General features: G+C 44.6%; 1 protein-coding gene across 1 annotated transcript; it reads right to left on the bottom strand.

The window, feature by feature from the left end:
* Positions 1-503: 503 nt before the first annotated feature.
* On the bottom strand, positions 504-17819 carry SLC35A1 (solute carrier family 35 member A1). Its single transcript, XM_063150628.1, has 8 exons — positions 17576-17819; positions 13426-13603; positions 8142-8301; positions 7629-7781; positions 6257-6323; positions 2845-3021; positions 2313-2447; positions 504-1056 (listed from the first exon to the last, which is right to left on the bottom strand). Exons 1-8 carry the CDS (start codon positions 17802-17804, stop codon positions 926-928), a joined length of 1230 nt encoding a protein of 409 aa, XP_063006698.1. The 5' UTR covers positions 17805-17819; the 3' UTR covers positions 504-925.
* Positions 17820-17972: the final 153 nt, after the last annotated feature.

Here is a 17972-nt window from a genome sequence, read left to right as displayed (position 1 = left end):
TCAACAAGTTGCCCAAAGGCGCCAGGGTCAGTTCTCCCTCAGCGCAGAGTTGAAATATCTGGAAGGCTCAGAAGATGAGGAAGGAGGCTGAAGTTGCACAGTTGGCACTGATAAATTAAAGGTGAGCATGCATCACAGGAACCCTTTTCAAGCATCTGTATGCAGAGAGGTTGAGAGAGAAAAGATCTTCTAGACAGAAACTTCATTTACACTTGAGCCAGAGGTACAGGACCAAGTAAAAACCTTCCCCTATACTAAGCATAGAAGATCCCTTTAACACCTACAGCTGAATTTAAAAAAACACTTAAAGAGTAAAAGGAAAGCCACAGCTTCAGAGTCTTTCATCTGACTTTTTAAACCAAACAAGAAGGGCTACCTGTAGTCACTCTGAGGTAGGTGATGCTCAAAGCAAGGGTATTCCCTGTAGAGTTGAATCATCTCGTGCTTAGTGCCTAGGAGAGGAACTCTTCCTGTCATTAATCAAACTGCAATTGCCAAGTATCTTAAGAGAAAATGGTGGCAGTAGTTGCTTTTTTAATAGTTTTTTTTATGAAGCTTTTCAGGCATTTCTGCCCTCAAAGAGCAAGACAGTTTATCAAATACACAAAGAACCAATTTCCCTCCATTATATACATTATATACAATTGAGTGATCAGTTCCTTCATTGGGTTTTCCCTGTAAATGAGACTCTTCATTGTCGATGTGAATGAAGAATACCTTCCATAAAGTACCCAGCCAGCTCCTCAGCTGCAGTGTAGCCTCAGTGTCAGCCACTGGAAACTCCTCATGTAAAACAGAACTAACTTCTGCTTTTAGTCTACCCACTTAAACCATTTCATGACTAGCTTAAGGCTAATTTTGAAAAAAAAGCAGTCTTTTTAAAAGTCTATTTTTTCTCTTGTCCATCTGTCCACTTTCATGGACATCACACAGTAGCAAGTCTCTCTTTAGAGGTTTTAGTCTCTGAGGGCTGGATTTTTGTGGTGTCTTGTCGAGGTAATCCATAGAGGTAAATAGAAATACACACCAGGAGAGCACCCAGGGAGAAGGTAACAGCTGAAAGGAGACAAAATAGTTGAAATAAATACATTCATATAAGAAACCTTCAGCAAGCCATGTAAGTTATGATATCTGGACAACAGTATTGAAATTACCCAAAACTAAACAAGACAGCAAACTTGATAAGTCACAGCATTTAGCTTCATCCTCTGTCACTGGGATCTCTTGAGTGTTTACAATCCCCACACAGTTCCAGTTAGTCTCATAGTAAGAATGTGGTGGTGGTGGTCATAAAAGCAAGAGTAAAGCATCTCCTGCAGTCCCAGGTGTCATCTGTAGAGGCTTACATTACAATAAACTTAAATCATAAAAAGCCAGGGGATGTAATAAAATACCCTGTGATAACACCTTTTTTGCCTTTCCATGTCTAGACAGAGTTATTAAGAAACTCTATTAATGAGGCTTTCACAGAAAGATCATTAGTCCAGGTTTGATTTGTGTCAACTGTCAAGAAAACACTGCCCAAGTAAGTTTTTAAAATGTTTTCATCCCTTGCTTTATGGTGCTCTCTTGTAGACAAACACTGATTATTTTCTCCTTATGCAAACTTTCCTTAAGTTTTGTCTCACTAATACTACATCAAAAAGCTAGTTTTCCCACCATCTTCCCACACCATCTTTGGGTTAAGGTAGGAAACCACCCACAGCTCAACAGTGAAGGACTGAGCGGGAGTGCTGGGCACAGTATCAGACACAGACTTGACTGGGGAGACAATTGCAGAAGAGCCCAGAGCCATCTGCTGTTTCCTCTCAAAGACATTCACCACATCAGTCAGGCACAACCCCAGCTGCTCTTTCACTTTCTCTCGTGGTGTCTACAGCAGATGGAGAAAGTAAAAGTTAATGCAGTACTGGGTGTAACTCATTAGGGATGTGTAAAGTCCTTGAAGAAATAGCTGAGGAATTAATTTGGCACTGGCTGTACTTAACCCAACAAGAAATAATAACCTGTAAACAGCTGTATCACTCACTAAACTGCATCAGAAAGTGATGCATGAAAATAAAGCTGTTTAAACCAGAAAGGTTCTTTCTGTTTGAAATTGCAGATCCCTCTGACAGAACAAAGCCTTTGAAAGCAGAGCCATCAGGCACCTTTGTGCACCACAACAGGGACCGATGATGCATTAGTGCACAGGAGTCCTGGAGAAGACCTGAAGCTAAAACCAGAAAAACGGCAAGGTTTGGCTTTGGTGGGAGCTGCGTGCAGGCAGGGAACATGCACAGCCATCAAATCAAAGGCAAAAAGGCACTTACTTATCTGGAGGCCAAAGAGGATGACTGATGCCACAGTAGAGAGAACAATGGCAGCCGCTGCAGAAAAGCCTTTCATGATGTTATCTGTGTACTTAACAACCACCGAGGTGTAGAGGCCACCCACGCTGGCCAGAACTGGAAGCAGATAGGGTGTTAGCATAAGTACAGGTGCAGTAGGTTACTCTTGAAATGATGCATTTTACTCCACTAGTGTGCTCCTACTTTGGGCTACATTGTCCTAATTAATGATTTAATAGATCATTCAGGGGAACGGGATGTCTACATGGCATCCTGTAAATAAGATATAACCAATTTTAAATGATCTACTTGCTAGTCAATTATTTAGGCTGCTGTTTCAGCACAATTTTAAATTGAGTAAGTGAATAACTTCCAAGAAAATGTTACTTTTAAATAAAACCCCTCAAAACACAGTTAAGAGTGTTTCATACTGAAGTTGTAGCTTCCTGCAATCAGTTGTATCATTGTTAAAGAAGAAAAACAATGTCAAAGATAAAACCCACAAGATACTTACAGACAACAAACCAGACGTAGTATGTGTAGCCATAGAAAAACCCTTTCTCAAGAACTTTGGCTCCATCTGACATGTACACAACAAATAAATTCACCACAATCCCAGATAAGTACAGCTGAATGTTCCTCACCCACAAGGAAGTATCTGAACTCTTTAACACCTTTTCAAAATAAACTCCTGAAAAAAAACAAAACAAAAACCCAAAAATATTTCAGTGAGAAGAATGATTCATGGTTTTTTACATTTTAAAACCAGACAACCTTTTAGAGCCAGCAATCTCTCAAGGTCACTGTCTGTGGAAGACCACTGCTGAACACCAGTGATGGATCCAGGGTCGGTGCCGTGGCTCCTCAAGGCTCAACCCTTGTACAAACTCCTTCACATCTGGGTGAGCACGAGTATGCTACAGCAAAGGGACTGTGAATGTTCCTCTCTTACATTCTCAGGTTCTTCAGATTTGTAACTAACTGAGCCCTATAAGGAGTTACTGTTGTCTCATAGAATCTTTTGTTAAATTGTTTCAATTACGCTGTTAGGTTTAAGTGCAGTTAAAGCCTTCAGGCCTAAACTATTGGTCAAGTCCAGGGCAAAGTTTAGCAAGGGGATCCGCTTTGACTCAGGGGGAAGGTCTCCCTCACTCCTCTTTATCCTTACCCTTTCTTTTCTCTGCCCCTTTTTAATCCACAGCCTCCATGAAAATCATTTAATGTTGATTTAAGATTTAGATTGATTTTAGTCAGATTTTTTTCGGAGGGTAGGGTAGAAAGGGAGGATCTGTATTACCTCAGTACTGAAACTGAAAACTCCTCAGGAGCTTTGTGCTGCCAGAGCACTTGGCAGAGCAGCTCGTTCTGAAACCACAGCTTCAGGGGATTACAAGGGCAAATCAAAAACAAGGCCTTCTGCTAATTGAAAATACAGGTTGGTTTTGAGGAAGTGGAATTCATTTGAATCTAAAGCTCTAGCTCTTGATACTACACTGAAGAGCATTATTTTTTGCTTTGCATTACTGAAACTCCCCAAATACTTCTTCATTATTCTACTTGGGAGGCATTTGTCAGACTAAGAGGCAGACATTTGGCAAGGCCCTCACCACCTGCCTTTTTAACCACTGCTCACCCAATCAGGACTCTTCCAAGCTCTGGAACTTCCTCTACATTTCAAAACAAAGAAAGCAGTTTGCAGGACTCTTACCAGTGACTTCCGTGACCTTCTGGTGAGAGCCCTATTGACTGGAAGTTTATTGGTGATTAGTATCACACACCATCCTTCATACAATGTGAGAAACTCATATGGAACCAACAAAGGTGGCACAAAGATCCGTGTGTTCAAAGCCCTAGGCACGCACCCCTTCCCCCCCACAAAAATCCCCCAATCAGCTGCAGGGAAGGTCTTTCTACTCTTTTATTAGTGAAAAATGCAATTTATAATTTAATAGAATACAGTGAGTACTTATGGTGAATAAATGAGAAGGCAGATTTATACACCAGGGGTTCAAATATGTATAAAACCAAGGAAATATTGTATTATCTCATAAGAATATAAATTTTTGAAATGTAAAAAACAACAACAAACTAGTACTGTTAATGACTGCAGCCTTTAAAATAACCCAGAAAAATTACCTTGAGATTTCTGCCCCCTGAGAAGACCCAGAGAGCACAATGAGGTGTAATCAACATAACAGAAATTTGGCTTGAGTATGAACCATACTTGTAAATGTTTTAAACTGAGAAAACAGTAGGCAAATCAATAAAACTATGCTACTAGATTTGTGAATACATATTTCACAAATCCACTAGGCAAGAAGAAGGAAAGAATGGGGGCTGATGAGGAGAACCTACTCCTCAGAACTGTTTTAAGTCACAAAGGATTTGCCAGTAAATTATCCCTCCAATACTTTTAAAAGCATTGCTGGGGCCCTGGATACTTGGAAATTATCACAGGATCAGCAATTTGAAGAAAAAGCTTCTTTTCCATCTCTAAGTGACACACAACCATTTTTACATTTTGCTGGACTAATGTTGACTCTGTAAAACATGGTCAGTCCAGAAACTGGAGGTCTAACGGCAAAATAACTGCTTCATGTGAGCGTGGGAAGGAAGAACAGGAAGGGAATTTGAAAAGAATTTATGTTTTCAACATGTAAAGCCCCAAGGGCACAAGGAGCTCTGTGGATGAAGCACAGTGTCAGTCCCTCCCAGCTGCCCCAGAGCTTCAGCTGTCAGCAAGGAAACCCAAGCTGCAATCCCTTTGCAGGAGAAGAAAGCCCTAAGTGTCTAAGCTGCCTGCACCAGCCTGTCAGTGCTCTGAATTTGCAGGCCTTTGGAAGCACAGCTGTTGGCCCACGTTATCTGGGAAAGCAGGAGTTTTAGGAGACTGAAGGCTGTATTTTGTCTTGCAGCTTTGGAGCACCTATTTAAATGAGGAAATTCATAACCTTCCAGGAAAAGCTGACTGAGCTCTACATAGTTTTATTTAGTATTTCTGCTTCAAAGTGCCTATTTTACTGAAATGACACCAAATAAGAATGACACTCTCCTCCTCTACCCACCAGAATGTTTTTCCATGAGTAATGAGCATCTATGCACAGCACAAGATCATTCTTGCAAGATTTTCCAGTACTAGAGGTGGATAGTACCTTGTTTTTCATAGGGGAGAGGAGAAGAATCCAGTTTACAGTCAGGGGAATATGCCCCTGTGAGCCAAATTTCAAATTAACAAGTAATTTGCATTTCTTTATTTCTGAGCACCAGTTCACTTGTCCCAAAGTTTTAGTGTCCTTCTCCAGAAGCCAGAGAAAAAACTACACTGAGAGGAGACACTGGTCGTAGAACAAAGCAAAAATAAACAAAACCAAAAATCCTTCACTGAGTTTATCCAGGCTTCCTGCTACTACCCTAACTCTCTGCCTTCCTCATGCTCCCTCTACATCCCATTTTCCACCTACAGAACTATGGCAGTGTGTATTTCAGGGCTGAGCTGGTACAGAACTGAGTGAGGAGCTCAGTTCCCCTTGTAAAAAAAATGCAAGTATTTCATGTGATCACCAAAGGGGAGCTATTCACTGCAAAGTAAACTTTATAAAATTGATGTACATTAATTAAATGCACGGAGTGAGTCATTATGCTGCTCCCTACAGTCTTATTCACAGCACTGAAAGACACTTCCAATTGCAAACCAGCCCTCTATGTTGCATCGTGTAAAACCAATGGTACATGCTCCTATCATTTGCTTGACAATGGGATTAATTAGGTTATGACTCTGCCATAATTACCAAAAGTAGAAGGCAGTTATGGGCAGAGGGAATAAACTATTAGAGGAAGACAGTTAACAAATGAAGAATGTTCAGTTTCAAGCCCTGAGAATTTTCCAGTTCTTTAGATACAGCCCACATACAGAAATAATACCGTACCTGCAAATCCTGAGCAAAACACTGCCACAGCAATTGCTCCAAACCCTAGCCATGGGTTCTGCTCCACCTGCAACATCAACCAGCATTTTAAAAAGGATACAACACTTCAGTCATTCACAATAATCAATTCCAGAGTGCTGTGGTTTAAATTCAGCCAGTAACCAACCCAGCTCCTCACTCATTCCCCCTAAGCCCCACAATGGGGAGAAGATTTGAAAACAAAAGGTAAACTTGTGGGTTGATATAAGCACAGTTTAATAACTACCTCAAAATAAAAATTACTAATAATTCTACTATTAACAAAAAGAGAGAGAGAGATAAAACCCAAGAAAACTAAGTATAACTAAATCAAAATAAAAATTACTAATAATTCTAGTATTAACAAAAGGAGAGAAAGATATAAAATCCAAGAAAACTAAGTGATGCACAAAGTAATTGATCACCACCTGCTGACAGATGCCCAGCCCACCCTGCAGCAGCAATCAGCTCCTCCTGGCCAAATTCCCTGATTTTCCATAGTGGGTATGGCATATCCCTCTGGCGAGTTCAGCTCAGCTATCCTGGCCATGCTCCCTCCTAGTTTCTTGTGCCCCTCCTCACTGACAGAACAGGAGACACTGAAAAGCCCTGGCCTCATGGTTAAGCACTACTGAGCCACAATTTAAACACCAGTGTTACCAACATTGTTCTCATACTAAATCCAAAACACAGCACTGAACCAGCTACTAGGAAGGGATTTAATTCTCTCCCAGCCAAACCAAGGGCACAGAGCTATTTCATTAAGTAAAGCAAACTTATTAGCATTTCACTGCAGCACCACAGGCCCTTGCTGATCTAGGGCTGTCCCTCAGATCAGCTCAGTGTAGCTGGGTGGTGTTTCCCTTTCTGTGGGTGCTCTCACAGTGCTCAGAGGCACTGTCCCCTTGGCTGTGGCCAGCACTCCCAGAGGCATGACCTACCTTTCCCACTAATGCAGCTGAGCAGCAGCTCTGACCTAAGAAACAGAAGACACTTGTTTCTCCCCACAACAGTATTAGGTCAGTGCCTCTGAAGGGTGTGTATAAATGACATACCCACACTGCACTGGAGTTTTGCTCCTAATTCCTTGACTGCTTTGATTCCAAGTTCTCTGTTCCAACAATTACGTTACTAAGGCCAACTGCTGGAAACAATCTATTACTCAGACTAGGATGGTGCATTAGGTTATGGTGGCTGTGGTAATTTATACTAATTGTAGCAATCCCTTGCATTTCCAAAAAAGTGAGACCAGAGCAATACCACAAGCCTGCCTGAACTGGTACACAGAAAGGTGAAAGCCAAGGATCAAGCACCGTTTATTCTTTACCTGAAGAGGGAAAATTTTAACTCTTACCTGTACTTTTGTAGCCTGAGCAGGCTCCCACTGAACAAGGGTAACACCACCACACAGCATGAAGACAGAGAACCACTGCAACTTACTAAGGGTACGGCTCAACATCAGGACTGTACATAAAGCTGTACAAGGGATCTTCAACTGGTATGTCACCTAGAAAAGATGGGAATGTAGTGTAGAGGACATGGTTTTATAAACTCCTCTAAAACAAGAAAATAAGATAGAAAATTCAACTACAGAATGACAGATTTTTATATTCATTGATTTCCTACACATCCATGTCCAACTACAACAATGTGAATTTGAAGTGACTCTAGCAGTGAGTGGCTTGGCTCAGAAAGCCAGAGCTCTGCAGCACAGTGTATGTTCTGAACGGAACAAAGCACAGTTTCGCTTTTAACACTGAAGCTGAAGAGACTGCTGCATGCCAGGCAGATACCTGACACATGTGCCTAATAAACCTGGAAAGAGAAATATATTTCCAGGTCTGCTACTGACAGAAACCTGTATTACCTGGTAGACTGCAGCATCCAAGTTGCTAAGAGCCACGAATGCCATATTGTTTTGGACAGCGTACACCACAGATGGAACACTTAATTTCAGCAGTTCTTTAGGACTTCCGAATACATTTTCTTTTAAAGATATTATTAATCTTGTCAGACTTCCAGTTTCTCTGCAAAATATTAGGAGGGCATTCTTAAACTGGTATTTTAAAACAGAAATCAAATCAATGAATCCCTTGGGAGGGCTGAAAATTCGTCTTCCACGATCAGCTGTACTTTCTGTTCATAAAAGAAAAAAAAGGTTAACTGGCAAAAAACAAGTGAGGTTTTCAACAAGTAGAAAGCCCTGAAGGTGAGAGAAACATTATGGAATCAGGAAGTTGATGCATTAATCTGTAGCAGTGTGCCAATATAGGCAGTGGAACAGAAGGCTGTTCACATCTCCCCTTTTTTACTGGGTATTAATGTTTGTGTGTGATGTTAAATGTCAATGATTTTCCAGATCCCCTTTAAACTAGGCCTCACAGTACAATCAAAAAAGGATTGTACCCTTGCACACTTCTTACCTAGAGAAACCTCTCATTCCTCAGTCAGCCATGGGCTCCCAGTCTCACCTGTGCTGTGGGAGAGGCTGGGCCAGCAGCAGCACACACATGAAGAGGGCTGGAGCGTGTGTGGGGGCTCCCTGTCGCCTGTCCCTGTCTTCGCCTTTCACACCTCTCCTCCAAATCATTTCAGTGCATGACGGAGCAGGCAATGGGGAAGAACGTGTTGCTGCTGGCTGCTTTTGCAGTTTGCTGCTCAGCTTTTCACAGCTGCCCTCTGCATTACTGGTACTCCCTCATTGCTTGTACATCAATCTGACATTTGCTGCTTACTTGTTGCTGCTGCTTCAGTCCTCTTCCCAGTTCTCCCACAGCTCCCCTTTCCAATCTTCTCTCGCTTAGCACTGACAAATACCAACATCCCAAATCATTCCTGCCCCCTCTCACAGGCCTTTCAACTTGTAAGCTGTACTGCTCTTTGAATTTCCTTGTGTTTCTATTGCACACTTGTATGAATAGCTTTAACCACCTTGTTTCAGCCTATTTTCCTTTCCTGATCAACCACTGACTCTGCACTCCAGTTGTTCAACTCTTCCTCTCTGAAGATTTACAGGCTTTACCCTCTCATGATCCTTCCATCCAAATTTCTCTCCTTCCTTGCCTTCCTCCCTACTTGCACCAAGCATTTACTTCTTTTTCCTCTTTTATTTTCCCCTGTAGGGAGAGCAGTTGTTAGGCAGAGGCAGCTGCAATGGATTCTTTTTGCATTTTTCCGTAACAGAAGGAACACACAGAAAACCAGACATGTCTGTCCACAGAGAATAACTGTGACAAGAAAATCCATGGACAAATAGCACTTAAAGTGAAGTCTGCAGTACAGGAAAGGGGAAGAGTTCATGCTACAGCTCACCATGGTTAATTGCACTAGATACAGAACTGTATAAAATGTTAGGAGCCACTGATGTTATGGGCAGATTTTTTTGGTTTGTTCAATTTCTGAATGTATTTATTACATTGTCTAGGATTGGGAGAAAAGATGTACAAGAAAATTGGGTCATTGCCAAGTACACCTGGACTAAAGTACTTCTATCTCAAATGTTTGACTGAAAATAAAATATTTAGCACAGATGTGGTTCTACTCTAAGAAAATAAGAAGTAAAAAAAAACCAGAACACAGAGGAATAACATCTTCTATTCATTGATACTAAGGTGGGCTGTCAAACAAGAAAATAACACTTAATCTATAAAACAATATTTAAAATAATTTAAAACTAATTTTTAAAATAATTTTTAAACTGCTTATGTTCCAGACCACGCTCAGTGAATTTGTTGATCACATTTTTAAAGTCACAGCAGCAATAGTAACTTCTGTCTACTTTGACTTCAAGAACAAAATCTCAGCAATGAAGAATAACGTGCCTAATAATCACCACCTTCCCTTTAGATTCTGAGGACAAGAAGCTAAACTATCTAATAGTTCATCTGTGCAGTGGATGTGCTTTCTGAAGCAGGCACTTACCAGCAATCTCTAACTGTAGGTTGAATTCAGTACATGGCCAAAAAACAACTTAAAGCAAACCTCCATGTACAGCTGATAATGTAAAATTAGGTTCAAAGAAGTACACTGCAAGATCGAATTAGAAAATAAACAATTATCTAGCTTGAATTCAGCTTTCTTGATGTTGATCTAGGTTTGAATTTTAAAACATTATCAATTTTCTTTGTAGAACGGTTCAGGTTAGAAGAGACCCAAAGATCATCTTGTTTCAACCTCCCTGCCATGGGCAGACACAATTTCCACTAGACCAGTGTGCTCCAAGCCCCATCCAGCTTGGCCTTGAACCATCTACAGGGTTGGGGCATCCACCATATCTCTGGGCAGCCTGTCTCAGAGATTTACCACCTTCACACTAAAGAATTTATTCCTAATACCTATTTTCTTCCACTTTAAAGCCATTTCTCCTTTCATAAATTCATTACCCCATTGACAAAGCCAGTTTCTAAGTATGAAGAGGTGAGAGATACTAATAACTATCACTTATGCAACAGAAAAACACATTTGTTAGAAAAGCTGAAGTTAAAACTAGAGTTTGCAAAACAGCTCTGCTTTTCTTCATGCATGACTAAGTAGTTATGTACCAGCTAAGAATGTAGCAAATGCTATTACCAGATGGTGAACAGGACTTTAAATAATCATGAGAAATGGAGAAGATACTTCAGCTAACAATTAACACAGCTTAAACTATCATAAGCTTCTCTTTTGAAAGACAATTCTTTGGCACTCATCCATTCAATGTGCCCTCCAGGAGATGCCTTAAGAGTAAACAGTGAAGGCATCATGTAATAATGTGTAAGAAAACAAACTTGGCAGCTGGAACAGTGGGAGAGTTGTACTCTAGTACCCTGTACACTGCAGTTACCAATGCTATCTCTTTCAAAAAGCAAAGATACCCACACAAATGTATGCTGCTGTACAGTAAAAAACCAGGTCTGGTTACTGAACTACAAAGGCACCTTACCTGGGGTGAGACAAATTGGTTAGGATTTCAAACTGAAGGAAGCTGTAAAGGAGACAGGGAAAGAAGCTGCGCTGGAACTGATGCTGTTCAGCATATTCATAAGTGATCTGGAAGAGGAGGTTACTAGAAAGTTGGCAACTTCTGGACCCATCAGTATGCCAGACACTTCACCAAGGAGAGGTGAGCTTGGCCTGATGAACAGTGTCTGCTGGTGCCCATCTCTCCCTCAGCTATGGAGGAAAAACCCCACCAGCTGACCAGATCAGAATAGACCTTATAAGCCCCAAACAGCTCAGTGAATCTGATTCTTCCCATTTGAACTGGTAAATAAGGCTCAGGTGTCAATGAATGAGAAATAACCATAAGAAATGGCCACCCCTATATTACAGCAACTCTCTCATCTAGTTATGGAGACCTGGCAAAAAAATGCAAGTAGTTCTTGGATGGCACCAGCTCAAGGATGGCATCAGCTTCAGAGAAATGAGCAGAACCCTTAGGAAAGGAACTGAGGCTGAGAGAGAACACACTTCATTCTCTGCCATGGCACATTCATATCCTGACTACAGCATGCAGCTCTGGATCCTGTTTCCAAAGGGATGTAACAATGCTGGAAATGCTCTAAGGATGGGTACTATGATGATCCCAGAAAAATTAAACTAGGGCTCCTGGCTTAGAAAATAAATCAGTGATGAAAACGCAGATCTACAGAGTTATGAAAAGCAAAATGAAGGAGGAAAGATTACTCATCACATCTGTCAACACAAAACAACAGGCTCCAAAAGTTTCTGCCACAAGCTAAGGGAAGCTCAGCCCATGCTTGCCCCCTTGGCTACACTTCCATTCCACACATCCTCTGCTGACAAAGGGAAAATAATGGGCTACAGACACTTTTTGCTGTGCTGGGCTGTTCTGAAAACATCAACATGCTAAGACTTCTTTCTGAGTTAAACATAATTTAGTTTTTAATTATTTCAAGTAAAAAAGACCATTCATACATTTAATGAATAAAGTATTACAGACCCTTAACAAAAGGGATTGCTTACCCTGCTGCACTAGGTGTACTACAAACAGCCTGAGTCCCAGGTGCACAAGATTTGACAAATTACCCACACAGGTGAGGCTACCCACAGGTAGCTCTCTACCCTCACTACTGGGAAGCATGGGCTGCTTCAGTCTCCAGAGAGGAAGTGGAATCCTCATTGGTCACAACAGTGAGAGCCACAGCAGAACCACGTGTCAGCAGAGTCATTTCTGCCAGCATTTTGTGCTGACAGGGTGTCCGGGGTGCATGTAAAGAAAAACAGACATTCCCCACTGGACATATCTGCCTTTTCTAACACATTCCATTTAATGAAAGGTTAAAGAAAAAAAGCAGTTTGTCACAGTTGCCTCACCAAATTCAAATATCACCTCACTTCTAAAGCAAGTAAAATGCCATTTGTGTGTTAAGAGGCAAAGAGCTGATGAAAATCTGAAGTACATCATGTGACTGCATGAGCACATAACAGCCAGCCTTCTGATGTACCACAAGCCACAAAGAGAGACAGATACCCTAAAAGAACAAATTCTATCACAGCAGCAAGAACTGGGCTTTGGAAAATAGAAAAAAATAGAAAAAGAGAAAATATAGAAAAAATCTTTATATTCCTAGAATATAAAGATTCTTCCTAGGAAGCTGAAAAGGAGAAAAGGCAGCAGACTGATAGCCTCCCTACTTGAGATGCTCTTGCATGGACTAAAGTTCTAGTTCTTAGCAGCAGTCTGCGATTACAGAAACTACTATTTTTTGATCACAGCCTTTCAGTATTGGCTTGCAGATTATTAGAGACAGCAAAATGTCTGTCTGTAACATTGTTTGGGAAAATTTACTAGTAGGAATGTTAGAATTTTATGTAACTCAGCAGATGATGGCTCACAGCAGATGATCAAAGTCCGACTTTCATCTACACCAACATCTTAAAGACCAAAACATCATGGATAATCCATGCTGACACTCTGAAGTGATTCCAAAAATAGAAAATATGTAGAAAGGATACACCTGAATATTGTGCTGTACACAAAGCCGTTTCAGTTGATGAGGACTCACAAGCTCTAACCTGCTCTAAATTACCCTTCCACAGCACCATTATCCAGCCACATTCTCAAACATACCTGCACTTCAGGACCCGAGAATCTGAGGTTAGAAGCAAGGACTGGTTTTCAAAACACTGATCAGCACTCCCACACTTACTTAGCCAGGATGCCCAGGCTCAGGAACAGCTTGATAACTTCAGTGACACACACAGCTGTTGTTGAAAAGTAGAGCTCTGTCTCCACTGTCCGGGTGTACCGCAGCGCCACCGTGTACGTGGCAGCAACCAGGGTCATCACCGTGAGGCAGTACAGCTTGAACAGCAAGCTGACATTTTCTGAAACAAACAGAGAGAGACTCAGTGTCACCCCCATTTTCGTTTAAGAACTGAAACAGTGTGTTCTCCAGCTGGAGGTGTGTATCCAACACCACTGTGTCAGCAGACAATATGTTAGGAAACACTTTCCATAAAAAAAATCTGGTTAAATTTTACAGCCTTCTCAAAGAAGCTTGTACAGGAACCCCACGTGTTTGAAAATGAGATGCTCTCTTGCCCTTGTAATCATCCTTCATTCTAGAAAAAACTAATCATACATTAACATTTATCTAATAACAATCAAAAACTCTCTCAGTGCTTTCCTGCTCTCTAGCTGACAGTAGGCACTCACTCTGAAATGGCATCTGCTCCTCCTCATGTAATATACTGAACTCTGACACAAAGAGCATTGGCAGATTAGCAAAAACAAAAAGAGAGGAAAAGTTCAATATAAGCAAAGAAATCTAGCAAATCTTAATAAAAAAGGCAGCGTTTCTGTCAGCCCTATTTTCCACTCAAGTTAGTAAAAGAAGATTTTGCTCTGAATGGTGATGGCTCTTCACACAAAGGACTGAAGGACTTTCTTGAAGAAATCCCTGTGGAAAGGTTTAAGGTTACAGCTCTTGAAGAAAATTAAATCACACAAGGACTGTGTATCATTTGTGTTATCCCCTCTGTCTTCCCCACTGATATATTCCTACAACAGCAGCAACACTTGTAACAGTTTTGACCTGGACCAACTACCATCCTGCAAAATTTTGGAGTTAGCCTGTCCAAGGTCCCTGGAAGATGGCAATTTTTCATCCATCCACACTCCTCCAAGGCCTGAGAGCTCCATCAGGCCACTCCAGTGCACTCGCAGGTCAGGAAATGCTGAGCCTGCATCTGAACCAGCTGGGAGAACAGCACACAACTCCAAATGGGATTTCTCTGCACAAAGGCAAAGCCCACCACGAGACATCAGCCAATGTGTGGCTTCTACAAAATCCTTTTTCGCACTGGCAGATTTTTATGCTTGGCATCTCTCTGGTGGGTATTGGTCATTCAGCAGCACCTTTGGGGCCACTGTCATGTTCTAAATACCCTAAAGAAAGGTGTTTTAATTGGTGTAAGTTTGTATTCCTCTGATGATTAGGGATTGAGATAGAAGATAAGTAGTTTTGTAATAACTTTGTTCATTTAAAAAAGGAACGAGTTGCTGAATCCAGAGCGACCAATGCTTTGGTTCATGTTACTTTCAAACCAGAGATGTTTTCAATTGCATAACATTCCTGCAAGGTACAGTTAATACCTCCTGCCACTGCAATCATTTAAATTAGCTACTTCCTCATAGATAAAAATCTTATCCACGTCAGTAACCACTTTTAAAAGGTAGAGGCAATTAGTTTTTGGACTAACAATGCTTAGAAGAGACTTACAAGCTGCAACCCATTTTTAAATTAAATTTGGATTGTGGGGAGGAAATACAAGGACAACCAGGAAATATAACTAACCCCATCTGGTTTTACAAAAACGTATCTTCAAATGATGTTTCAGTGCTGATAGAAATTATATTAATGCTGTGATTTGACACACAAAGATTTTAAGTCTATGCACCACCAAACTAAAGCTAAACTTAATCCTTGCCTCTAGTAACTACTCTTAAAAAAAAAAAAAAAGCCCCAATTTGACAATGGTTTGCAAACTTGGACAAGCCAAAGGCAGCAAGACATAACAAATCTAGTATCTAGACTAGCTAGTTCCAGCATTATGTAAAAAGGTATTTGTAATTCCTTTTTGGCCTGGACATTTCTTTGGCTGGCTCCCATGTCTGCATCATCACCAGTGCAGCAAGGGGAGCAGAAGAAAGCATAGCTGGGGCACCCATAACTTCTGCTGAATAAATCTGAACTTACACCTGCCTGAAGAAAAGAAAAGCTGGAAGAAGCTTTTGGTTTTTTTCCCAGTAAATCCCACCTGGATGAAATTATTTCTGGCAAAAAGGGACCAGACGGGCCAAAAGCCTCAGGATAAAAGTGTGAGCCTCCCACACATCTCCACGGCTGATCTCAGGGCTCTGCCAGGGCTCCTGGAAGGCAGCCCCGGGCCAAGCCTGGCACGGGAGCACAGCCCGCTGCCTGCCCGGTAATTTGGGGTGGCAGGTGCCGGGCACACACTGCTGGGAGCCTCCTGCCCCTCACCCTGCCGGGAGCCTCCAGCCCCTCACCCTGCTGGGAGCCTCCAGCCCCTCACCCTGCCGGGACCCTCCTGCCCCTCACCCTGCTGGGACCCTCCTGCCCTTCACCCTGCCGGGACCCTCCTGCCCCTCACTCTGCCGGGACCCTCCAGCCCCTCACCCTGCTGGGACCCTCCTGCCCCTCACCCTGCTGGGACCCTCCAGCCCCTCACCCTGCTGGCAGCCTCCAGCCTCTCACACTGCTGGGAGCCTCCTGCCCCTCACCCTGCTGGGACCCTCCTGCCCTTCACCCTGCTGGGACCCTCCAGCCCCTCACACTGCCGGGAGCCTCAGCCCCTCACCCTGCCGGGACCCTCCAGCCCCTCACACTGCCGGGACCCTCCAGCCCCTCACCCTGCTGGGACCCTCCAGCCCCTCACACTGCTGGGACCCTCCAGCCCCTCACCCTGCTGGGACCCTCCTGCCCTCCACACTGCCGGGAGCCTCCTGCCCCTCACCCTGCTGGGACCCTCCAGCCCCTCACACTGCCGGGAGCCTCCTGCCCCTCACCCTGCCGGGACCCTCCAGCCCCTCACACTGCTGGCAGCCTCCAGCCCCTCACCCTGCCGGGACCCTCCAGCCCCTCACACTGCTGGCACCCTCCAGCCCCTCACACTGCTGGGAGCCTCCAGCCCCTCACACTGCCGGGAGCCTCCAGCCCCTCACACTGCTGGGACCCTCCTGCCCCTCACCCTCCTGGGAGCCTCCAGCCCCTCACACTCCGGGACCCTCCAGCCCCTCACCCCGCCAGGCCCCGCCAAGCCACCGCCGGGGCTGGGGAGCCCCGGGCAAGGCCCTCCATGGGCGAGCTGGAAGAAGGGCAGGCAGCGCCGTCCTGGCGGATTGAAGCCCTCCTGGCTTGCCCGAGGTTCTGGCTTCGGGACCGTGTGGGCTCTGGCCTCGCTGTACACAGTATCCCTGAGAATCAGGAAATAAATTAGGTTGGGAAAAACGTCTGGTGTCATCGAGTCTGACCTTTGACCGGACATCGCCAAGTGAACTACACTGTACCCCGAAGTGCCGCATCCAGTCTTTCCTTAAACATCTCCCAGGATTGTGACTCCACCACCTTCCTGGGCAGTCCATTCCAGCAACTAAACATCTCCAAGGATTGTGACTCCACCACCTTCGTGGGCAGTCCATTCCAGCAACTAATCATCCCTTCTGTGGAGAAATTCCTCCTAATGTGCAACCTAAGCACACTCCAATATGCACCTGGGTGCGGCGGCGTTTCCAGGGACACCTGCGGTGCCCACAGGGTGGGCGCAGGGGATGTCCCTGTGCACTGACCGCCCGCGCCTCGGGATAAGCCCCAAAGATGCTGCGGCACGGTCAGAGGGGAACTGGTGGAGGGGGAGACGCGACTGTGGCGGATCCTAAAGGTGGAGGCGTCCCGGGGACCCGGCAAGCCCCGTACCGGGAGCACCCGCCCCCCACACGCCGGGAAGGCAGCGGTGCCACACCGCGAGGAGAAGCTCCCGGGCGGCGGGAAGAGAGCGGGAGGGCGGGAAAGCAGGCGGGGAGAGCCCCTCCCCAGCGCGACCCCGCAGCTCCGCGTAGCCCCTTTCCCCCCTTCTCTCCCGCGGTGGTGGCGCCCGGTGCCACAGCCCCCAGCGCGGAGGACAGTTCCACTCCCTCTGGCACGGGGGAGGCAGGGGGAGTCTGCGCGCAGGTCGCGTTTCCTCTTGGGAAAGCGGGTGGAAATTGCCCCCGTTCTCCGGCCGTGCCGCCCACCGGGAGCCGCGGGACCCGCCGGGCACCCGCACCGCCGGCCTTACCTTTCGGAGGCGACATGGTGCTCGCCGAAGGCTTGAGGACTGCCGGGCCGGGGCCGCCCGCCGTGCCCCGCCGCTCCTCCCATCGCACCATAGAGTGCGGCGCGGCCGCCCAGAGCGCCCCGCCGGCCGCGCCGAACCATCGAGTCGAGCTCCGTCCCGCCTGGATATCCTGGAGAGCATCCTGCTCCACCCGGCCGCGTTCCGCCGCTGGTTCACGGGCAGCAAACATCCAGGAATCTCACACGCGTCTTTCTCATTGCCAGGAGCAAGCTCGTAGCCACCGACACGCTTCTGCCGCGAGAAAAACCGAGATGGAGGTTACAGTTGTATTCCCCAGTATTTTACAGCACTGCAGTACCTTCTCCAGTGGAAAATAACAAAGTAGGATAAAATGAAA

This window comes from Melospiza melodia, chromosome 3 (assembly GCF_035770615.1).
Source record: "Melospiza melodia melodia isolate bMelMel2 chromosome 3, bMelMel2.pri, whole genome shotgun sequence".
Lineage (NCBI taxonomy): Eukaryota > Metazoa > Chordata > Aves > Passeriformes > Passerellidae > Melospiza > Melospiza melodia.
This window is presented reverse-complemented; position numbering and strand designations above follow the sequence as displayed.

Bases quoted from the DNA above. Each gene is read 5' to 3' on its own strand.
- SLC35A1 (XM_063150628.1), bottom strand. From the start codon at position 17,804: ATGTTTGCTGCCCGTGAACCAGCGGCGGAACGCGGCCGGGTGGAGCAG. The intron at 3,022-6,256 runs GTACGGTATTAT...GTTTTTTTTCAG, and splicing joins GTTTTGCTCAGGATTTGCAG to GAGTTTATTTTGAAAAGGTG. The intron at 2,448-2,844 runs GTAAGTATCTTG...ATCTGCTTCCAG, and splicing joins CTACGTCTGGTTTGTTGTCT to TTCTGGCCAGCGTGGGTGGC.